The 18780-nt window shown below is 38.8% G+C and overlaps 5 protein-coding genes across 5 annotated transcripts; 4 read left to right on the forward strand and 1 right to left on the reverse strand.

The window, feature by feature from the left end:
* Positions 1-89: 89 nt before the first annotated feature.
* On the reverse strand, positions 90-1446 carry LOC123320027 (structure-specific endonuclease subunit slx1). The gene is made up of 4 exons (XM_044907168.1): positions 1057-1446; positions 952-1003; positions 712-897; positions 90-654 (listed from the first exon to the last, which is right to left on the reverse strand). Exons 1-4 carry the CDS (start codon positions 1269-1271, stop codon positions 274-276), a joined length of 834 nt encoding a protein of 277 aa, XP_044763103.1. The 5' UTR covers positions 1272-1446; the 3' UTR covers positions 90-273.
* Positions 1447-2162: 716 nt separating this feature from the next.
* On the forward strand, positions 2163-5053 carry LOC123320348 (zinc finger protein 2 homolog). The gene is made up of 9 exons (XM_044907646.1): positions 2163-2418; positions 2509-3023; positions 3078-3235; positions 3290-3656; positions 3714-3848; positions 3903-4059; positions 4110-4239; positions 4298-4465; positions 4669-5053. Exons 1-9 carry the CDS (start codon positions 2281-2283, stop codon positions 4890-4892), a joined length of 1992 nt encoding a protein of 663 aa, XP_044763581.1. The 5' UTR covers positions 2163-2280; the 3' UTR covers positions 4893-5053.
* Positions 5054-5135: 82 nt separating this feature from the next.
* LOC123320349 (sorting and assembly machinery component 50 homolog A) lies at positions 5136-7250 on the forward strand. The gene is made up of 8 exons (XM_044907647.1): positions 5136-5297; positions 5352-5492; positions 5547-5765; positions 5829-6040; positions 6100-6205; positions 6257-6526; positions 6586-6874; positions 6937-7250. Exons 1-8 carry the CDS (start codon positions 5277-5279, stop codon positions 7119-7121), a joined length of 1443 nt encoding a protein of 480 aa, XP_044763582.1. The 5' UTR covers positions 5136-5276; the 3' UTR covers positions 7122-7250.
* Positions 7251-7694: 444 nt separating this feature from the next.
* LOC123320188 (zinc finger protein swm) lies at positions 7695-13240 on the forward strand. Its single transcript, XM_044907392.1, has 14 exons — positions 7695-7824; positions 7948-8134; positions 8376-8494; positions 8567-8817; positions 9033-9352; positions 9579-9799; positions 9889-10148; positions 10206-10656; positions 10841-11227; positions 11291-11623; positions 11997-12154; positions 12216-12329; positions 12418-12558; positions 12651-13240. The coding sequence occupies exons 2-14, from the start codon at positions 8076-8078 to the stop codon at positions 12738-12740; spliced, it is 2904 nt and encodes a 967-aa protein (XP_044763327.1). The 5' UTR covers positions 7695-7824; positions 7948-8075; the 3' UTR covers positions 12741-13240.
* Positions 13241-14413: 1173 nt separating this feature from the next.
* LOC123320148 (transcription elongation factor SPT5) lies at positions 14414-18459 on the forward strand. Its single transcript, XM_044907349.1, has 5 exons — positions 14414-15321; positions 15405-17155; positions 17262-17591; positions 17724-18076; positions 18194-18459. The coding sequence occupies exons 1-5, from the start codon at positions 14621-14623 to the stop codon at positions 18332-18334; spliced, it is 3276 nt and encodes a 1091-aa protein (XP_044763284.1). The 5' UTR covers positions 14414-14620; the 3' UTR covers positions 18335-18459.
* Positions 18460-18780: the final 321 nt, after the last annotated feature.

Raw genomic sequence — 18780 nt, forward strand, 5'->3', positions numbered from 1 at the left:
AAACGTCAATGAAATTCTATAGGATATAGAATAATTTTCTTGTTTTCTAATTTTTCTCCTAATGGAATGGTTGAAAAATCAAACCCACATCAAATAAAAAGAATTTATTGATTAGAGGAACTTAAGATTCAGTAATATAACCCCCATCCAAAATAGTGAAATTAAAAACAATAACTAATTCGATAAAACAATAATGTACTATATTTTTCTTATGCATTGACTCTTTCACTTCAAACAATATATGGGAGACCAGTCTTGAGTAAAATTGGAGTGTCACTCTGAATCGGAATAAAAGTCATTGGCATTATCACAGTTGATTTTGACGTCCAAATTACTGTAAAATCCTTTGAATTTTTTTACTAAATCCCCCCATAAACAGCTTAGTTCACATTTAGGACACTTTCCTTCGACTGGAACATATTCACCCGGTTCTAAGAACAATTTTGATAAACAGAACAAATGACCCTTAAAACTACAGTTGTTATCTAGGCAGTTCATTAATTTATCGTCCGATAATTCATGACATAAATCACAGATATTTTCAGTATTGATTGATGACAACAATTTCTCTTCGTCTTCAATATTTTTTTCTTTTTTTTTACTGACTACTGGACCATAACAAATAGCCATATGCATTGGTGGAGTTCTGTAATCCTGAAATGAATACTGTGCAATTTAATGGGCCTAATTGATACAACATTCGAATCTTACAGAGAGATCTCTCATATGTTTCTGATTAAGCCACCTGATAACCAAAGGTAGCCTGTTCCATGGTCCTACACAGAGCATCTCTGACAAAACCTGTATGCAATAATTAAATTTTAGACCTTTGTATTTTTTTCTAGGCAAATGCTTTAATCTCCTTGATAACTGGGGATGTTGCCAGGCCCATTCAAACTGAAAATATGTTCAGTTACAATAATGGAAACAGAATTTTCTAATAATCTTTACTCTTAGGGCGGCAATATCATTTGGGAAACCATGGATTATCAACACCATATCCCTGAAATCTGAAGAAATTAGCAAAAGGAATAAAAATGAACTAGACATTGTTACCATGGTCCTCTGTTGCTAGTTCTCTTAGCACCACCTGCTTTTCTTCCTTTATTGTGCTGTTTAATTCTTCTGTTGGGATCTTTAGTGTAGCCAATGTATACTCTACCTTTGAATTTTTCGTTCTTGCAGTATAATAAGTACACACCGTAAAAATTTTCAATATTATGCGTGTAAGCATCTACAGACATGACGAACTTTCTCGGTGAATTTAGCATAAAATACTTAAATACCTCATTTTATCGTTTTTCTCCACGTTTTTTGAAAAAATTATAATATATCTTTACCATAAAATATTTGATATTCGAAGATTTCTTGGTAAAATTTCATATTTTTTGTATTTATTTATTAGTGAAAATGAAAATTACTTAACCAAACTTTTAGGAATGTTACAGCCACAGATTACTCTGTAATCTGTGGTTACAGCAATGTTGCCAACCACATAAAAGCAATCGTGGAATAATGGTGTGAAGTTAGACCCCAGACAGCGACCAGTGGCGTAACTTTCATCCAGCTTCTTCATCAACACTCATATTTATTAGCAAACCACATTGGACCAATTTTTTTTATTGGACATTCACCAACATATAATGGCTTCTTAAAAACATCATTAATGCGATGAAGATTGCATACATAGAATTTTTCCGTATTTCAAAAATTTTAGAGGCTCGTGAAAAAATGTTTTACTTCTGAAAAATATTGCATTCAATTCTGATTTATGCTGATAAGATTAATAGAATTCTGCAATTACCCATTATGAGTGGGTGAAATTAACCAAATACAGTGCAGCCCTTCACTAATTTAAAACGTAATTTCCAGAGACAACTGGTAATTTCTGCCTAACAACGTATATGATCCTCAAAAGAGTAATTGCCGATCGATGTGCTCGAATGCTGAATTCTATCAAAAAATATACTGATAAAAATAAATTTCTGAACGCGACAAAAAGTAAATGGACAAAATGTTTTCAACTTATTTATACTTTTGTTGGATGGTCCTCAGAAATCGTACGCCACTGACATGCCCGACAGATTGTAGCTAACTTCAGTCGCTTCCGCAAACAGGACTGCAATCCACAAGGTTGGGAATCCTGTTGATGACGTTGCTAACCTCAAATTTTGACATAGACATCTTATGTCCATGTACATAACAACAAACAAATATGTATTAAATACATGAAATGAGCAGACCAAATTGTCTTGTTGAAATTTTCTAAATTGAATTAAAATGGGAAGCAACCCTAAGGATCTGAAGAGGCTCTGTAGGGCATGTTTGAGTGATACAAACGATATGATCCCCCTAGATTCACCTGATGAGGAATTTTCAAGCATTGTAGAAATGTTCAAAGATGTCACGAAAATAGAGGTATAATCAAATAAAATTTAGACGAATCAGTTCAGTTAAATAGTGTGAAGAAAGTTATCTTTTTTAGAACCAAAAACTAAATATTTTCAGGATATTGAACCATGGAAGGACCTTTATCCATCTCACATTTGTAAGCTTTGCTGTAAGAACGTTGTCGATTGTTACAATTTTAGAAAAACATGTCTAAAATCGAACGAATTAATCGAGGAAACTCTTCGAGAGATGACACAGGATCCACCTGTAGTCAATGAAGATATCAAGCTGAGTGATCTTGAAAATGCAGAAACTGAAAGTTCTGATGGAGAAAATAATGGTGACTTACCTACTATCGATACAGAAGCTAGTATAGATAGTAGTAGCAGCAGTGAATCAGATTTTGAGACGAAAACTAAGAAAAGAAAACCGCGAAAAACAAATGTTACACGGATTACTACGAAAGTAAAGAAGAAAGTGAAATCCAAAAAATTCGATACTAAGCTGGTGTTAGAAGCGATTGCAGAATTCAGAGAGACTCACAGGCATAAATATCAAAAAACGTGTATGTTTTGTCAACTTGAAACAGTTTCATACATTGCTCTAGCAACACATATAGCTAATTTCCACAAGTAAGTGCATTTAGAATAATAAACTTATAAATCATGATCAAATGTAAATTCAAGGGAATACAAAGGTAAATGGTGCTTCATGTGCAGTCAAGTTGTTGAGGATTTGGAAGAGCACAAGAAGGTTCATGCAGATATGGAGAATGTTATCTGTAAATTTTGCTCAAGAGCATCTAAGCCTACTGGCTATGTTAGTCATTTGAAAACACATCTAGGTGAGTTTGTGTAAATCAAAGGTATTCAAAAAACTCAATATTTCAATTCCCTAGCGTCAAAGCCATTCCAATGTACCTATTGCCAGCGTGGATTCATGAGAATGGACAGTCTTAAAAGTCACCTGAAAGCTCACGCTGACGAAAAACCCAATTTAGACGAGAGACCACATAAATGTCCAAACTGTGGAGCTGCTTTCGCAGACGCAAAAACGTTAGGTTGGCATTCTGCCAAACATGGACCGTTCAAATGCGATAACTGTTTGAAAAGGTTCAAGTACAAAAAGAGGCTTAGCGAGCATGACTGTGACCAGAATAAGGATTGTTCAGATGGAAGTGAATTGAATAGGGTCAAATGTGATCCGATGGATTCCAATATGGACGTTATGCAGGATTTGGATGATTTCATTCCAGAAGATGAAAAGTATGTGTTCTTTAGTTTAATTTCACTCGTTTTCAATGGAATATATACTTTTTTCAGGGTTTCACTTCCTAATTTCTGCCACCCTTGTAACAGAATGGTTAAGGATCTACTAGTGCATTCTCAGCTTTATCATTCGAATGCTTCAGACAATCCAAATGAATTCCAGTGTTTCGTTTGTAAAAAAACTTACGAGTAAGTTATACCTCTAAAAATTTGAATATTTTACTTCAAATATGATATTTTCAGCACCAAGTCGAAACTGAGGAACCATTTCAGAACACACGAGGAAAAATTATATAACTGCAAGAAGTGCAATAAAAAATTCAAATCTCCCTCGCAGCTTAGGCTGCACGAGCAGACTCACACAACCGATAGACCGTTTGTGTGCAACGTTTGCGGAAAGGTCTGTAAATCCCACTTGAACGATTTTTGGTTTAAAATGGATTTTTTTAGGCTTTTGGACGGGGGAGCACCCTAAAAACGCATATGATAGGTCACAGTGAAAAACCCGAGGTTTGCGAGTTGTGCGGAAAACGATTTTGTAGACCCGCAGAGTTGAAACTGCATATGACCAAACATGCAGGTTTGTTTATTGAATTTCGTATTTTATGAATCTATAACGTTGAAAAAATCGATTTTAGGCATAAAACCTTACCTATGCCCCGAGTGTGGTAAATCGTTCTCACAAAAAAGCCATTTGACGGAACACTCAAAAAGTCACAGTGAAGAAAGACCGCATCAGTGTCCTTATTGCGAGAAAGCTTTCAAATCTAAGAGTATTCTTACTGGCCATATAAAAATTCACAAAGGTAAGAGAGAAATTTTAGGTTAGGAGCCACTTGAAACTAGCCTATCATTACAGAGATAGGTTTTGTTCGTAATTTTTTTATACATGCAGTTTTACATAAGAAATCCATTGTTATCAGTGCTAAATCCAGCAAACAGGTAGTTTGAGGGATTTTCATATTTAAATTCTTTCAAACTAAATCGATCACTGTATAATTTTTTTCAGGGGAAAAGGCTTATAAGTGTGCTGAATGCGGTTATGGTGCTTATACTCAATTCAGATTATCACAGCATATCTTGAGGCAACACGAGAAAACTGATGGATCAACCGATATACATGGAAACTCTCACGTTTGTGTGATTTGTAAATTGTCCTTTCCTAAAATTTATAAATTGAACGTACATATGCAGTCTGCTCATAAAGTGGTGTTTAAGACCGAAATGAAATAGTTTCAGTTGTAGATTTTAACTGTAATGTTTAATTGTTCACAAATTTCCTTTGTGTTGTATTTAATTTAAACATTTTCCGCTATTATTGTAGCTTTGTTAGGCAATATTTTTGATTATCAGTATTTATTTTTACTCCAACAATAAAATAATTGGAAATTCAATTGTAAATTTTTCAAAAAATCCTACCAACCATAAAGTGTTGCCCACATTGGCATCACTGATTTCCACCTCCTATCAAACTTGTCACTTTTGACAGAAATGTCGAAAAGTTCCCCTTTAAATTTGGAAAACGTAACAATGAAAATTCCCAATGATTTTAGAATAAACTAATGTTATTTCTGCTCTATTTTTATGTGAAACCAACAATTATTTTCACAATCAATCATGGGAATAGTGCATGCAAAGGTGAATTGATCGCACCGCTAAATAAATCATGTGGTATTTAATGCTTATTTTCAGGCTCTACAACCCCCAAAATATCCCTTAGATGACCCCCCTTTAATGTCGTTCGCTCCTTTCCCTGATGATATTCCGAGACAAAACTTCGACAAAGGAGAACCAGACCCAAATTCAAAGGATATCGTTATAGAAGGAGTGTCGGTAATATTTTTGAGGTTATAACTTTCTAAACGATTCAATTCGTGCTACTTTAAGGCTAGAGTGGATAAAATTCACATTGATGGTTTGGAAAGAACGAAAGACGACTATATACAAGATTGTTTCGATGACCTATTCTCCGCAACAACTTTTCAAGATGTTCTTATCGGAGCCCATCGAGCTCGATTGAAACTTGAGGAACTGGGGTGTTTCAAAAATATAGCAGTATTTGTGGACACTAGTAAAGGTGTAGGAAGCACACCAGATGGTTTAGATGTAGGTACAATGTTTTTAATCGTAAACTTGTGAATTCCACATCTCCAAGTTGGCTATTCTTAGGTAACATTCAATGTGAAAGAATTTAGAAGATTGACTGGAGGTGTAAGTACGCATATAGGAGATAACGAGGGTTCATTGATGGTGGGAATGCGAGCACCAAATATTTATGGAAGAGGGGAAAAAGTCCAGGTAGAATATAGTCATGGTTCTAAAAAAAATACCCAATTTAGTGTAGCTTTCATAAAACCATTTAAAGGAAGATTTCATCCCATGTAAGTTGGCGAATTTAAAATAATAATATTGGAAAAAATCAACATGTAATGTGTTGTAGAATCACTGCCAGCGTTTTCCAAAATCATTCCGAATTCGCCGCTTCTGGATTTCGAGAAAGAGGCAGAGGAATCTTACTAGATCTGGGATTTCATTCATTTCCCTTGGTAAGTGGACGGACATCTGTTAATATAGATGTAACTGATATGGATTCTTAGGTAAAACATAACTTTCAATGGGAAGGGGTAATAAGAGAACTGGGTGCAGCTGGAAAGTCAACATCTTTCGAGGTTAGAGAACAATCAGGAGCCACCTTGAAATCTGCTTTGAGGCATATGGTTTCCACTGATTTACGAGATGATAATATATTCCCCACCGGCGGAACTTACATCCAAAACATAACGGAAATAGCTGGTTTAGGTGGTGACGTAGGATTCTGGAAAAACGATTTTTTCTTACAATCAAACATATCTGTTTACGAAGACATAGTAAGAATCTTTCGATATTTAGGTGTTCCACAATATATATTGTCTTTTTTTCATATCAGGTACTACAAAGTTGCTTAGGTTTCGGAATAATGAGAGGTCTGAGCAACGATATGAAGTTAGGACTGTCCGATATGTTTTACCTCGGTGGCCCATTATCACTCAGAGGCTTTCAAACGAGGGGAGCAGGTCCCCATGCTGACGGGGACGCCACAGGTGCTCTGGGATATTGGTCTGCAGGGCTCCACCTGTTTACACCGCTTCCCTTCCGTCCAGGAAAAGGGGGGCTTGGTGAATTGTTCAGAACCCATTTCTTCGTGAACACAGGCAACATAGCTGATTTTCAACTAGGTAATATGCGGTTTTCACCTTAACAGACCGTGTTTGCTTCATTTCCTCATTTTCTGTTGCAGGTGAAGGAGAGCCGATAACGAAAGTTTTAGCGAATAATCTACGTCTATCCTACGGTATAGGTCTCGCTTTACGTCTTGGTAACATGGCAAGAATAGAATTAAATTACTGTATCCCACAAATATTCGATGAAAACGACCGAACAGAACCAGGAGTCCAGTTCGGTATTGGAGTTAGATTTTTGTAAACATCCAGATCATATTTTCTAGTGTATACTATTCGCACCATTTGTACAAAAAGTGGCAATGTATTGGTGGAAATTAGACCATCTTAAATTTTTGTGTTGTGAAAGTTATTAATAAACTTGTTAACTTTTTTTTGCCTTTAATTATTCATCCCACTTTCGTTTTTGTGAAATCCTTTGAAAAAACTGTTGCGCACTAAATGCAATGATTCCAAAAAATTCCAATCTAATGCAACGCTAGTTCGGCAATTTTGGCCCCTGATTAATATTTTTAGGCAACTTACAATACAAGTCAAGGTATTATGAGTGACCTATGCAGCACCGGTACTGCCATCTATTGGCTGATCCCAACACTAAAACGATTTCAGAATAGAACACTTCACATCAATCCAATATTGACCAATAGGTGGCTACGTCTATTTTCGATGAAATGATGTTTGTAAAGGATCAAATTATTGAAGTAATATACAATCATCCAAATTATTATACAATAAATGATATATTATATATTATTTATATAAATAATATATCATCAAAAAGATACTCATTTCTCTATATTCATAAAACTCTATGGTTGCTTATGTAACCATTTTGTGAACTAACTTCAAATTTTTTTTAAGTTCCTTAGGTAGCTTCAAGGTGGTGTGAAAAATTTAGAACCCAGAACTATTTTTGAAGTACATCTCCTACAGGCAATTATCATGGGGTACAATTTCCATTTTTAATTGTTTATAAATAGAAGAACATTTTCGTGTTCACATACACATTATTCTTTAGTGGCACATAGATGTGTTATGTTGGCATTCCTACATTTGTTTCTATTTTCTAGACGTTCGCTGATGGCAAGCTGTTAACTGAAGTGGTGAAGTGAAAATTGATACAAATCAGTGAGAATTATCGAAAGTACAAATAGTTTTATCGAAATTTGGATTAATTGATGTGATTTAGTGTTGCAAAATGATAGTTGAACAACCCGAAGCTTTCAAAAACTGGCTAACCGCCGTACTAAAACCAATGTAAGTTGACCCCATATTTAGGCATTATATCGAAAATATACTTTTTAGACTTTCATTCCTGCAGTGTGAGATACATCCCGTTTTCAATTTATTTCAATATAAAAGTTAACGTAAGAAAGTTAACGGAGTTAAAAGTGCATCGTTATAAGTCGAGATAAAAATTTTTTGACACTAACCTCAATTTTCATTTGCGTGGGGTGAAAGTTGAATCAGATCATTAAATACTTGATTTAATTCACAGGTGTGATGCAGATCCAGCTGCACTAGCTAAATACGTAATTGCTCTGATAAAAAAAGATAAAGAAGATGATGAACTCCGAAAAAGTATGGTAGGACAATTGGAAGTATTCTTAGAGGATGGTAAGTACACTTTCGAGCAATCCCCAAAAAAACTGATCATAACTGTAACCTAACAATCCTTTCTTGTTTCAGAAACTGAAACCTTTGTGAATCTCGTGTTTCAAACTCTTCAATCCCAAGAATACATAACAACCCCAGTGATCCCAAACGCCAACCCGCCTAATCCAAACATTGTGAAAAAAGACAAAGAAAGTGTTAAAGAAAAAGTGATAGTGCAACCTAGTGAACTCCCAAATTTGAACGAACAAATAAATGGTTCTAAGAAAGAAGCTGAAATCAAAAGGGACAGGGACATCAGGGAAAGCAGAAAAACTGACGTTGTGGTGAGATTTCGTTTGTCTGATATTTGCGCATCCACTTTTGGCTAAAGAATTGCATCATTATATATTTTGTGCTTCAGGATTGAAGTGTATTTGATTCTTTCATAACTTATCAGAAATGAGCAAAAAGTATCTTCCAATTCCCATTTTGGCCAAAACCAATGCATTTCTCTATACGTAAAGTCTAATTTGAAAGTTAAACTTTTATTTTCCAACAGGACAACAAGGAGAAGGACGATAAAGCGAGGGGCCCCCGTCGCCGCGATCGATCTACCTCCAGAGATCGATTACGGTCCAGATCCCGATCCTGGGATAGATCGAAACGGTCCAGGAGCCGCGACAAGTCACGAGATCGTTTATCACCTTCTCACAGGGGCGGAGGAACGGACAGGGAGAAGAGGGACAGGCTGCCCCGCGTGTGGAGGAACAAATCGCCCCCAATGAGATCTTCACGGTACGAGAGGAGGAGGTCAAGGACACCACCCTCTCCGAACAGAAGTCCCCGATATCAGCACCGGGGTGGGAGATATAGGAATAGGTGAGTTGAAAGTTATCAATTGTGGTATTCCTATCGGTAGAAAGTAGATACATTATACTTTACTCTGTGGTTCTAACCTAGTGGCTGTTGTCCACAAAAATAACTGTCAAACTGACACTGACCAGAGAAGTTTCTCTTCTTCTCATAATAAACGCTGAGTCGTTTGCTTTCAGTTCGAATTCTTTGAAAAATCTTTCTAAGCGATATCCTATTTATCCTTCCGTAGATCCTTAGACAGGAGTAGGAGCAGAAGCCGTTCGCGATCCGTTGAAAAACCCAGGAGGGACTCTGCCAAAGAAAAGGACAGGGAACATTCCAGACCCGGAACCCCCACCCAGGATTCGAACCACGGTGAGCCCGACCTGAGACTGAACACTTCAACACAGAGCGTTCAAAGTTGCGTTGTGCTCTCGACCAAAAGGAAATGTCGCGATTTTGATGAGAAAGGTGAGAAAATGATATTTTAGATATAGAGGAGACAAATCCTTTATTTTACTCCAACGTAACCATGGCTATAACTAAGAATTTTCCTTCAGGGTTGTGTATGAGGGGAGAAATGTGTCCGTTTGACCATGGGGTGGACCCAGTTGTCCTAGAAGATGCGGCCCTTTCGACAGTGCTGAATTACAATCCAAACGGCGCCGCGCCAGAAATACCGACCAATATACCGCCGCCCATCCTGACGAACCCTGGACACCCAATGATGGGTCCCAGGGGTGTTATACCATCAGAGTATAATCCACAGGCGCCGTTCCTAAGGGGCTTCAGAGGTCCGCGACCTCTAGGACCGACTAGGGTAAGTAATTTCCTGTCTATCCTTTTTCATTCAGACTAATCCGAATTTTTTCTCCAGTTACCTACGATGGGCATGTTCCCTCCCCAGCCAAACATCAATCGCGAGCTCATCTCAGTCCCCGTCATGGACAACAAACAGAACGTCTACACCCCCGGCTATCCGCCCCAAAGTAACTTCATACCATTGGAGAACCACGACCCCTTCTATCATCAGAAGAAGAACAAGTTCGACTTCAATCGTCTGGGAGCCAGGGCGCCCAGGAACATGGTGAACTGTTCCTTGGAACTGAAGAAGATACCCGCCGGCCTGAACAGCATAACGCACCTGAACAATCACTTCTCCAAGTTCGGCAAGATCACCAACATCCAGGTGAACTACGAGGGCGACACAGAGGCCGCCATAGTCACGTTTTCTAGTCATGCAGAGGCCAGCGCGGCTTACAGGAGCACGGAGGCGGTCCTCAACAACCGTTTCATCAAGGTGTTTTGGCACAATGCCAACAATGACGGTAAGTAAGATGCTATATTCCACGGTATCGGTATATCGCGTCATAATTCGACAACAAAATTTGACATTTGTCATTTATGACAGCTGTCATATGTCATGACAGTTGACAGATGACAGCTTGTCAAATTTTTCCTTCTGCATTCAAATGTGAAGCTCTAAAATGTGTTATTTTTCCTAATATGAAGGTAAACAGGAAAATGTCCCTCCTAGACCGGTGAAAGAGCGTTTGGGCGTAAATCAAGTTTTACCGTCAAATACTAATAAAGTCCTAAATTTAGTACAACCGAAAGCCGAAGAACCGGGACTGATACCGCCAGGTAGCGAGACCGCGGACGTCAAGAATAACCTACCGGAGAACACTCAGATAAACAAAGAAGAAGCCAAAGCGCAGGCTGCCGCCAACATCAAGAAGAGTCAGGAATTGTTGGCCGCCAAAGAGAAACTGAAAAAGAACCAAGACGACAAGAGGAAGGAAGTCATGAAGATCAACCAGGATCTGAGGAAGAGGAAGCAGGAACTTTTGGAGAAACAGCTGAGTCAGCAGAAGATCCTCATCGAAAAAATGGAAAAACGTAAGTACATTCAACCCGAAACAACAGACCGATGAAAAATTCACCCCTCTTTTAATTTTCCAGTGCCCGCTGGTCCCCAGAGAGACTTAATCAAAGAAACCATCAAGAAAACCCAAGAGTCCATCGAGGAAATCAGAAAGGACATCGCACAGTCGATCTCCATCAAGATGGCGGCGCCACAGAAGAAAACCAAAGAGGATGCGCAGAAGGAGATCCTGGACATCGAGCTGGATCTGATAACCAAACAGCAGGAAGGCGCAGACGTCACCGAGATCCAGAAGAAATATTACGAGCTCAAGGCCAAAACGGCGATGATGAGGAGGGGCAGAGGAGGCAGGAGGTACAACCCCATGCAGAGACATCTCCTGAGTAAAAACAACCTCATCGATAACGCAGGTGAGTCGATCAGTTTGTCGTTCTGTCACTTTTTTTTGGTTAGGTTGAGTTCTGTCAAATTAACTAGGGGTTAAGTTTGTTATGTCACTTTTTTGGTTAGGTTAGGTCGAGTTCTGTCAAATTAACTGGGGGTTAGGTTTGTTATGTCACTTTTTTGGTTAGGTTAGGTTGAGTTCTGCCAAATTAACTGGGGGGTTAGGTTTGTTATGTCACTTTTTTGGTTAGGTTAGGTCGAGTTCTGTCAAATTAACTAAGGGTTAGGTTTGTTATGTAATTTTTTGGTTAGGTTTTGTAATGTCAAATCAAGTATGGTTAGGATGTCGGTTGCCTCAAGTATGCCAATTTTTATGACTGAATCGGATTTTTTTTCCAGTGAAATCCGCGACGAAGATAGATAGAACCAATTCGGGCACCAATCTACATTCGATGTTTCCCAAAACGACACTGCATTCGATCGATCACAGACCCATCAGAATATTAGTATCAGGCTATGAAAACGAAGAGCAGGACAACGTGATCGCTCACTTCCAGGTACTTTATTGAATTATAATCTAACCCAGGTCTTTGTTTCTAACATGATTTCACATTACAGCAATACGGTGAAATAGCAGAGTACATAACCGACCCTACTTTACCCAGTGTTACGTTCAACTTCAAAAACAGAAAGGACGCTGAAGCTGCTCTACTGAAAGGAAAACATTTCCAGGTGCGTTTCGTCAAGTGATTTAAAAAAAAATTTCATCAGAAAAATCTGCATTGAACTAGGAATGTTAACGAAATTTCTTTTCTTCCAGGACCGAACTCTGTCGATAACGTGGTGCAGTAACGTGCAGCATAACAACACGATGAACAACAACCTTGCAAGAAAAGTTGTTATGTCGGAAACTGAAGAGGAACAGCTTATCGATCAAAGTATTTTAGAGGGTGACGAAGAAGTGAGTATTTTTTCATTCATACCGATTGTCCTGATCAAATCTTTGCGTTATATTTCGACTGAACGAATATCAAACGTTTTTAAACTCACCAGGCTAACGGGACTGAACAGGATCTACCAGAGGAGGTCCTCCTTCAGGACGACGACGAAGACGATGATGAGGATCGCTCGTGGAGACGATAGCGGGCAGGGCCACATCGACAGCTTGGACACCGTTCGGTTTATCAACTGAAGCACATGCCATATTTCGCTGGGCTGTCACTGTAAAATAGATACGTCCTTTATTTTCACACGGAACATATTTTAAAGTGTATTTATAACTTTATTGAGTAGTATTCAGTTAGTTTTTGAATTTGAAATTTATATATATTGCTTGTTGAGATGTTCTGACTTTGGTTTTTCAGCTCGATGACTTTCTCTTGTGAACTGATAGTCTGTTTCGATTTGGGACGAATTTCGATGGTTCCAATTGGATTTATCCTTGTTTTAATGATAGAATTGGTCTCTTCGGTGTAGAAGTTATTGAATTTTTTCGTTTTGTGATTCATCGAAACAGATATTCAGGAAGAGTTTTTGTATAATATAATGTTATGGTAAGAAAAAAAAAAGAATTGAATGCCCAAAAAATATTTGTATAAAGATTTCTCAAAAAAAAAATATTTCTCTGAAAGAGGAAAAAAACAGTCGTTGTAAAGATTAAAATGTTTGTATATTTTATTATATCAACATGAATATTTAGGGCATCAAAAAAAAAAAATTATCTCACTGAAAAGATTACGCTTATGTGACAACTTCAACTCCAATGGATCAATTTCACTAAAAATGTTCTTTTGAGGACAATGAAATTCTTGAAAAGGAGAAAAACCACATCTCAGTAAGTATAAAGACTTCGTTTCAGATCTTTATTTTTTCTTCATAGAGAAATGTCATAGAAAATTTCATTCTAAACTTCAATTGAGATATTCAAATTTATGCTACCTGTTTTTGAGATCCCTCTACTTAGTTTCCTTCAACCCTTATGAACTAGTGATGCTCACAATTTTTTTGAGACCTAAATTTTACACAATAAGTGCTATAAATTGAGTCCACCGAATAAATCGACTCTTGGTCTGGCCATGTGAAACCACAAAATAATCAGTCTGTCTGCTATAAATTTATAATTTGATTAATTGCTGAACATCGCGTCTGCAAGACCCAATCAGCTTTTTTCTCTACATTCTTACTATTTATCCTATATGTTACTGAACGGATACCGAAAAGAAATACAATTCCCATTACAAATGCTTTCGATGCACAGAAACCTAGTTGATAATTGAAGAATATTCAGGGAATTTATTGGAAATTTTTCATGTCTAGTTTGATAAAAGAATTGAGCTTACCTAAATGTTTGAAACTGCAATAATTCGCGAGAAAAAGTTATAAGAATTCATTATTTGTCGTAATGCTAACAAAAATTGTTTTTTATTTTAAAATTTGTTTTGCGAGCATGCGCATACAAAATCGCGTTGTTTTCGAATCAGGGATTTATATGTAGATATTCCATTTTTATCAGATTTCTTCAACTTACCATGATTTTTATAACTGTATGATAATCGAAGGTAGCTTGACAGAATTAATATAGTTAAAAAAAAAATAAATCGGGCATGGATTTGTTCGAAATGAAGAAAAAACGAAGGTTTTAAACACAGAACACTGATATAAATTTAAACATATCTATGATTGCAGAATTTTCATAGAATTCCATGAGACGGATAGATAGCCATAGAAAAAGTGCATACTGAGAAAAGGGTTTCCGAAAGAAGAAGGAAAAGAAAAATCCGAAGATATTTTTGGAAGTTCTGTAGTTAGGTTAAGGTGACAGAAGCTGCCAAATTTGAGAGGTTAAGAGTTGTTTGCGTCATTCGAGTTATTTGATTGAAGTTACAAAGTTCTTAAATATTAGGAAATATTTATAAGAAATTCGGTTAAGGATGTGTTAGTAGTTGAGTGAAGGTGAAGAGGAAGTTATATACTTTAGTGTAGTGTTACACCTTCATATTGTAGTTGAGGAGAACTAAGTGAAAATGTCAGACTCGGAGGATAGTAATTTCTCTGATAATGAAAACGCATCTGATGCAGGATCTGTGAAATCTGGGGGCTCGGCGGGCAGTGTCAGGAGCAGGTCCGCCTCCAGAAGCCGCTCTCGTTCAGTGTCTCGGTCAAGATCCAGAAGTAGATCAGCAAGTAAGTCAGTGTCGAGATCCAGGTCTAGATCCCGTTCCAAGTCCAGATCACGGTCCAAATCCCGAAGTAGATCCAGGGGCCGATCAGGATCAGAAGCTAAAGAAGCTTCAGGTGCCGAAGAAGTCGAAGACGAACAAGAACCTGATGGAGAATCTGTAAATTCTGATGAATATGATAGCGAAGAGGAGGATAGTGATGCTGGTGGTAGAAGTAAGAAGAAAAAAAAGAAAGATCGATATGGGGGCTTCATTATTGATGAGGCTGAAGTCGACGATGAAGTAGAAGATGAAGATGAATGGGAAGATGGAGCACCCGAGTATGGAATCGTGGCCAATGAAGTTGATGAGTTTGGTCCCACCGCTAGGGAAATTGAAGGCAGGAGGAGAGGAACTAGCATGTGGGATGCTCAGAAAGAGCATGAAATTGAAGAGTACCTTCGTAAAAAGTATGCCGATGACAGTGCAGCTGCTAAAAGGTTCGGGGATGGAGGAGAAGAAATGTCTGATGAGATTACTCAACAAACCTTGCTTCCTGGTGTTAAGTAAGTTAGATTTTCATACTTTATTTCCTCAAATCAATTCTTCATCACGTTTTATATGAATTTTAATGAATTTTTTTCTTCAGGGATCCTAATTTGTGGATGGTGAAATGTCGTATTGGAGAGGAGAAATCAACAGCTCTCCATTTAATGAGGAAGTTCTTAGCTTACCAGAACACCAACACTCCGTTACAGATCAAGTCGGTTGTTGCTCCGGAAGGTGTTAAAGGTTACATTTACATTGAAGCCTACAAGCAGCCCCATGTCAAATCGGCCATAGAAAACGTAGGCACGCTCAGAATGGGCGTTTGGAAACAACAGATGGTACCTATAAAGGAAATGACTGATGTATTGAGGGTCGTCAAGGAACAGACGGGACTGAAACTCAAGCAGTGGGTCAGACTAAAGAGAGGCTTATACAAAGACGATATTGCTCAAGTTGATTATTTCGACATGGCCCAAAATCAGGTCCATCTGAAACTGTTGCCTAGGATCGATTATACAAAACTGAGAGGGGCCTTGAGGACCACCCAGTCGGATTCAGAGGCTGAAAAACGTAAAAGGAAGCGCCATCCTGCAGCCAAACCTTTCGATCCAGAGGCCATTAGAGCAATCGGAGGGGAGGTCTCAACTGACGGAGACTTCATGATTTTCGAAAACAACAGATACTCTCGTAAGGGATTCCTCTACAAAACTTTCTCACTGAGTGCTGTGATTGTTGACGGAGTTAAGCCAACTCTGAGTGAGCTTGAGAGGTTTGAGGAACAACCCGAAGGTATCGACCTTGAATTACCGGCTGAGAAAGAAGATAAGACGGCATCCCATTCGTTCAGTGCCGGAGACAACGTTGAGGTCACGGAAGGTGAATTGGTGAATCTACAGGGTAAAATAATCAGCATAGACGGACCGATGATATCGATAATGCCCAAACACGAGGAATTGCGAGACATGTTAGTGTTCCAAGCTTCGGAATTGAGGAAGTACTTCCAGATGGGGGATCACGTTAAGGTACTAGCCGGAAGATATGAGGGGGATACAGGACTGGTGGTCAGGGTTGAGAGTAATAGGGTAGTTTTAATATCCGACTTGACGATGCACGAAATGGAGGTTTTACCGAAGGATCTTCAACTTTGTACCGATATGGCAAGCGGTGTTGATTCCCTCGGGAAATTCGAATGGGGGGATATGGTGAATCTAGATTCGGAAACTGTTGGGGTTATCGTGAGATTGGAAAGGGAGAATTTCCACGTTTTGAACATGCACGGTAAAGTAGTCGAGTGCAGGCCTGGTTCGTTGCAAAAACGACGTTTGAACCGTTTCACGGCCGCCTTGGACTCCTTCAGGAACAGCCTTCACCGCAGGGATATGGTCAAGGTTATAGACGGTCCACATTCCGGTTTCTCCGGAGAGATCAAGCATTTGTACAGGAACTTCGCCTTCCTGCACTCGAGGGAATTCTTGAATAACGGAGGTATATTCGTGTGCAAAACGAAGCATCTTCAACTGGCTGGCGGTAACAAGGCTGTGGCCAACCAGGAGATATCGACTGGTTTCGAGTTCATGTCCCCAAGACGGAGCTCACCGATGCATCCTTCGAGCGGTGGGGGATCAGCCGCTGGGGGCGGTTTTCAAACTCCCAGGCACGGTGGTGGGGGTGGCGGACATGGAAGGGTCACGAGAGACAGGGACCTCATCGGTACAACCATCAGGATCACCAAGGGACCGTACAAGTGCAACATCGGTATTGTCAAAGATGCCACCCAGACCACAGCACGTGTTGAGCTACACTCGTCATGCCAGACGATTTCGGTGGATAGGAATCACATTGCTGATGTTGGTAAGTATCTGTTATCATTTTCTTATTCAAGTCTATTCTTATAATCGACTTGTTGGATAACGAAATCATTTTTTCTTGAAACATTCTAAATATTCGTCTTTTGTAGGTACTCAAGGACGCGATGGGAGCATTTCGAGCTACGCTAGAACCCCGGCTTACACCGGAAACCAGACCCCGCTATACAGGGACACCGGGAACAAGACCCCCATGCACGATTCTGGTTCTCGTACTCCGTTGCACAGCTATGGCAGCATGACGCCTATTCACGACGGATCCAGGACTCCGAACGCCCATTCGGAATGGGACCCTGCCATACCAAACACCTATCCATCTCCGGGCTACAACCCCAGCACCCCTGGTTATCAGATGAACGGACCGTTCACCCCGCAAACTCCTGGCACCATGTACGAGAACAACTACAGTCCAGGCTATCAAAGTAAGTTTGGTTGTAACCTAACCTGAATGTCAAATGTCATTCCTAACCTAATCTAAGTGTCAAATGTCATACCTAACCTAACCTAAATGTCAAATGTCGTTCAAATTCTGACAGATCCGTCGTATTTTTCAGGTGCAGCGTCAACGCCTAGCCCGTCTATTGGCTACAGACAATCGCCAGCCAGTAACAATCCTTATAACACTCCGAGCTCAGGGTACAGCCCCAACAGTCCAGGTATGCCATACAACCCTCAGACGCCAGGTGCCGGTCTCGATGTTCTTCCTATGACCGACTGGCATACGGTGGACTTAGAGGTCACGATTAGGGACAGTCACGGTGATCCTGGACTGGTCGGACAAACTGGAGTCATCAGAAGTATATCTGGTTCGATGTGTTCTGTCTTTTTGCCCGAAGAAGATCGTGTCGTCAACATTATGTCGGATCACTTGGATCCCATCTGTCCCCAAAGTGGGGATGCTTTTAAGGTGAGTTTGGGATTGATCGAAGTTGAAAAAGTGTCTTCGTTTTGTCATATCTTTGAATAAATTTGATGAGTTATATGCTAGGTTTGTTTTTGTTAAAAAATTTTTTTATTTTTTCAGGTGATCATTGGGGAGGAAAGGGAAGCCACAGGAGAACTTCTTTCTATTGACAGGCGTGAAGGCGTTGTCACCATTGCAAATGAGGTTAAGCTCATGCCTCTGCAGAATCTATGCAAGATGCGAGTTATCAATTATGAATAATGAGAAAGTGTTCAATAATTAGAAGGTTTTATAAGTTTGGATTCTGTTGTAATATTTATTTTATAAGTTTTAAATATATAGCTATATTATAACGGCTAATCAAATAAAGAGATATTTGAATATAATATCTTTATTATTATACCCAGTGATCGAAAGTGTCTTTCTCCATTTCTATTAATCTATCTATTCTTGCTTTGTATCAGTTTATACTGAAAATTTTTTTGTTAAAAGTTTCTACTCCCATTAATTTGTCTTAACTTAACTGACGCTTTAAATTGTTCGAGTGTTTTAAACAATCTGCTTCAATACACAAGTGAACAAACTTGGAAAAATCCTGAAAAAGATGGATTCAGTTAAAAATTCATCAAGATCAAACGGTTGCGCCGAGATGGATGAAATTCTCAGATTTATCACTAGAAGAGTTGCTCTTTCAGAATCTGTATCAC

Source organism: Coccinella septempunctata, chromosome 9 (assembly GCF_907165205.1).
Source record: "Coccinella septempunctata chromosome 9, icCocSept1.1, whole genome shotgun sequence".
Taxonomy (NCBI): Eukaryota; Metazoa; Arthropoda; class Insecta; order Coleoptera; family Coccinellidae; genus Coccinella; species Coccinella septempunctata.